Below are 4,260 nucleotides of genomic sequence, written 5' to 3' on the forward strand. Positions count from 1 at the left end.
TATAAACTATATTCATACAGTGTGTGTGTGTCAAGAAATTTAGTTTTTAAAATTATAAACACATAAATCTGTTATGTTTACATTATAACATAACTTATATTTATGTCAAAATATAAAACAATTTATTTTTATGATTGAATTGTTCAGTTTTTTTTCAAAGTAAACTACGTTCAATTAACGTATGCGCTTGTAAATAATAAATTAAATTTGAATCAAGGTTTACATATTTCTTCAATTAAATTGTTTATAATTTCGTTATTTCAGTTTTAATTAAAGATGTATAAAATTGCTAATTAATATTTATTTTCTATAGATCGGGTTTTTTAAATAAAAAGTTTCCGTAAGTATGTTTTGCATTCACTGTAGTGAACGTTATACAAAATATGAGCGATCAGCCTTGACCGTCGCGAATTCGTCGAACGATTCGCGAACGTATGTCGATTGACGAGAGAACGGTACTAATTGACCATCAAAGGGACACGATAATTTTGCCTTTCACATAACGTTTTCGAGGTCGTCGACGACACTCCAATCGCGATCAGATGATTGAAGAGATAAATAATGAGAACGTAATACCCGATAGTGATCGATCATGCTCTGCTTCCTTTATTACGAAAATATCTCAGATTATTTCTATGTCTCGAGTTATTTTTACGCGATATATATAAATCTACATGAAATATTAATGCCTGTTTCCATCAAGATAGATTACCCCAAGTTTCTCGCTACAGTTTCCACCAAGATTCCCTAAGTAGATCAACTTTAATTTCTTGCCTCAATTTATTACTCGTTCTTTTTAAATCCTAAAAACCAGATAATTTTTATTTTCAACATCGTATTGTAAATAAGCTACATAAAAATTAATTTGAAATGTTTAATATTAAAATTAAGTTGATATAGAAACAAGTATAAACCATTTAAATTAATAACATTTCGAATCAAATTATATTATATATAATTATAAAATATAAGCTTCTTATTAACAATGTAAGATGTCGTTGAAAATAAAAATTATGTGATTTTACTTAACATGACAGTGAATATGTTATGATCATAGATATGTATTATGTAGAATATATAATAAGTTTTGCATAATTTATATATTACGATAGCGAAAAGAACCAAATATTTCTTCGTATTCGTATGAAAAACTGCGTTACTTCGAAATCCATTTATTAAAGGTTTTTCCCGTTCTATACATACGCGCGCTTATCGTACACCTGCATCGCATGTAATTTTTTTCTCTATTTTATCATTGACGCCATCGCATTTGATTAAACAAACTTTTTTCCGTAAGAACGACCCTGAATTTTTAAACTTTAGCAACATAGGAATTACTTCAACAAATAGTGTAACAGACTTTCGATCGATGAGAAATAGACGTTACTCCGAACCATAAAGCGGAAGACGTCAGGATATAAATATTTATGAGTGACCGATATTTTCTAGAAATGTGATTAATGTAAAATCCGAAGGGGAATTCACAGTAAAAATATGCGGTTTGTAGATCATCGTTGTAAAGCAGCATTCGTTTTTACGACACTGAGAAATGACTCATACAATATTCTTAACGACTCCAATACAATTTGATATGGTGTTGTCGGTGAAGGAAATTATGTCAATTGCGCATTACATAGGGTATAATTACTTTATAGAAAGGATCGCAATTTCACTCTACTTTCAATTACGTATGATGGAACGGACGGCAGGAAGCTACAGGAGAATCGAGATATTAAGTGAACTTGCTCGAAAAGAGTACAAACATTGTATATATTATATATAATTCATATAATATAATAAGCATTGCTGTAACAAGATTAACATCATAAGAATATCCCAGTGTTTATTTTACTTTCTTTAAAAAAAGGAAGGCCACTTGTATTAATACTGGTTGTTAGTCTAGTAATCGTGTGGACCTCAATACAATAAGTCTCAAAAATATGTTCTTTGTTCCCAATTTTTGTGCGGATAACATCACAAATGTATAATTCACATTTGTGCTTCATTTAGGTATCGGTAATTCCCCTTGTACGTACTTTACCAAATATATAACTTATCCTAAGAGAGAAGATGGTTGTTCGGTACGACACCGTGTCTTTCCTTTGGTACAACGTTATCATTTTGGAGAATTATCAGAGTTGTCTGAAGACGAACTTGGCACAACCGAAGCTATCACAAAGATAAAGAAAAAAAAACAAATGTAACTATGCAGAGGTCAGAAGCGTTAACTTCAGATTCACAAGTCTGTTGCGTACTCACCAATAATGATGATTAAGATAACAACACATATGATACCAAGAATAAGCATCATTTTCAGATTCTTCCACCAGTATTTTCGTTTTAATTTGCCAGCATGTTGTTCGAATTGCGTCGCACCCTGTTGTAAGGCATCTGCGCGATTTTCGAGCTCTGAGAGCTTCTGATCTCGCTCCAGTACCTTCTCCACGTTAACCTTCATTATACCTACGACCTCATCTACAGTGGCCTGAGTCTGCTGTAATTTCTTGCTTGCACCCGCTTGCTGAGCGTTATGTGGTCCACCCATTTCTCCTCCTGCACCACCACCTTCCATAGTCCTGAAAAAGTAACAAAGATTCCTTCTGACTAACCTGTACCACCAACAGGTTCTATGCGCGAACGTTTTGTTACATTTACGACCACCATTCAGGATCTCAGATTGAACAAAATAAAGTAATATAAAGTAAAGAATACGAATCCTTTTGTATAAAAAAAAAATTCCAGAGAAATCGTCCAATAACAGGTACACGCCCATAACCTCAAAAGTCATGCATATGTTTCTGAACGAGCTCTATTTGTACAATGTAATATTCATCGCTCAATCTTATTGATAAACAAAGAGGACCTGCATATGTAAACATGAAAATACGATGGAAATACGATTACGAAAAATAACAACTGACAAGTTTAATCACTAGCATTACATCGAGAACGATGATCTCGTTACAATGAGCTCAATATCATGTGATATGGTACACTTGCTTTGTTCCTTACTCACCTATAAATATGTCAAATGCACAAACAAATCGAAGCTAATTAAATCTGCGAGGCACGATGATATCTCGCAAATTATTTGCGATGACCGCGATGACGACTACCAGTTTACAACGACAACAGGAATTGACACAAGTCGAAGATGGCGATAATCATGACGTCACGGTTATTATGACGAGTTTAGACGTTTACGAAAAAAGGGTTAGCAGAAAGGCATGTTACTGACTCGATCGCTTTTCTCGATTTTATATAGTAAGTAGAATACAGTTTAATATTAATCAATTATAATATCTCGTAGACTGCTGTCATTGACTGTTTGTCAAAATAATGTCTACTTACGCCATCTGAAAGTAGCAATGCGATTTATTGCCGGTAAAAACGGTAATCTGCGGAGATCGATAAAACACCGAGGCCTGTTCGCGTTGCTTGAAATCGTAAAAAATTATTGCAATGATGAAGTAGACATATATAATTCGAATGTTAAAAAGAGAGAAAAAGAAAATTCTGAGAGCATAAAATGCAAGCAACGCGACCTACAGTAGCAATATAACATCATAATAACTAAAATGTAATGCGGTGTATAATCATTATAGAAATACATATATGAAACTAAATGGAGTCATTAAATCGTATTTACTATTCGTATTTGTAACGATTAATGAAGTTAAGCTGACTATTCAACGAATTTAATGACGATTCAACATGCGATCTGTCATTGCTAGGAATAAGTTTATACCAATATTAATATATTTAACATTAACACACTATCTTATACTCATATTTCAAAAATTTCATACTGTACATTTTAAAATTTAAATATAAACAATTAAAATATATATTTTAAATTTTTGAAATATGAACATAGCAAGCATATGTGTATCACATTTTCATGTAAATTTAACAATATTGTTTGCCTGTCCTACGTTTAAAATATATGTTATAATTGTAAAATATTGAAAATATATGAGAAAATAGCATTAGCGTAATTAAACATTTAAAATATACAATTATAATATATATTCCCGCGAAAAAAAAATTTATATATTCTAAATAAAAGTCTTATAAGTTCTTTATAAAGATTCATCAAAATTCATATAAAGAATTTATAAAGTCTTTATATAACCTTATAAATAAATATATATTTTTAATATAGTTTATATTATAAACTTATTTAAGTTTAATAAGTCCTTATTAAATCTTATTAATGTCCAATTTATATATATTTAATTAAATCTTAATAAGTTTTAA

The 4,260-nt window shown here is 30.9% G+C and overlaps 1 protein-coding gene across 3 annotated transcripts in view; it reads right to left on the reverse strand.

Annotated features, from left to right (window-relative positions):
- Window positions 1–1,192: 1,192 nt before the first annotated feature.
- Window positions 1,193–4,260, reverse strand: part of Syb (Vesicle-associated membrane protein synaptobrevin) — a 29,600-nt gene continuing 26,532 nt past the window's right edge. For 2 of the 3 annotated variants that reach the window (XM_018540176.1, XM_018540175.1), the window contains exons 2-3: window positions 2,260–2,576; window positions 1,193–2,169 (exon numbers count right to left, since the gene is read on the reverse strand). In XM_018540176.1, the coding sequence (XP_018395678.1) occupies window positions 2,117–2,169; window positions 2,260–2,572 (366 nt within the window). In that variant the 5' untranslated portion in view covers window positions 2,573–2,576 and the 3' untranslated portion in view covers window positions 1,193–2,116. Of the gene's footprint in view, window positions 2,170–2,259; window positions 2,577–3,016; window positions 3,175–4,260 lie in introns of those variants that run through there. The other variant, XM_018540174.1, reaches the window with a different exon arrangement.

This window comes from Cyphomyrmex costatus, unplaced genomic scaffold (assembly GCF_001594065.2).
Source record: "Cyphomyrmex costatus isolate MS0001 unplaced genomic scaffold, Ccosl1.0 scaffold235, whole genome shotgun sequence".
Lineage (NCBI taxonomy): Eukaryota > Metazoa > Arthropoda > Insecta > Hymenoptera > Formicidae > Cyphomyrmex > Cyphomyrmex costatus.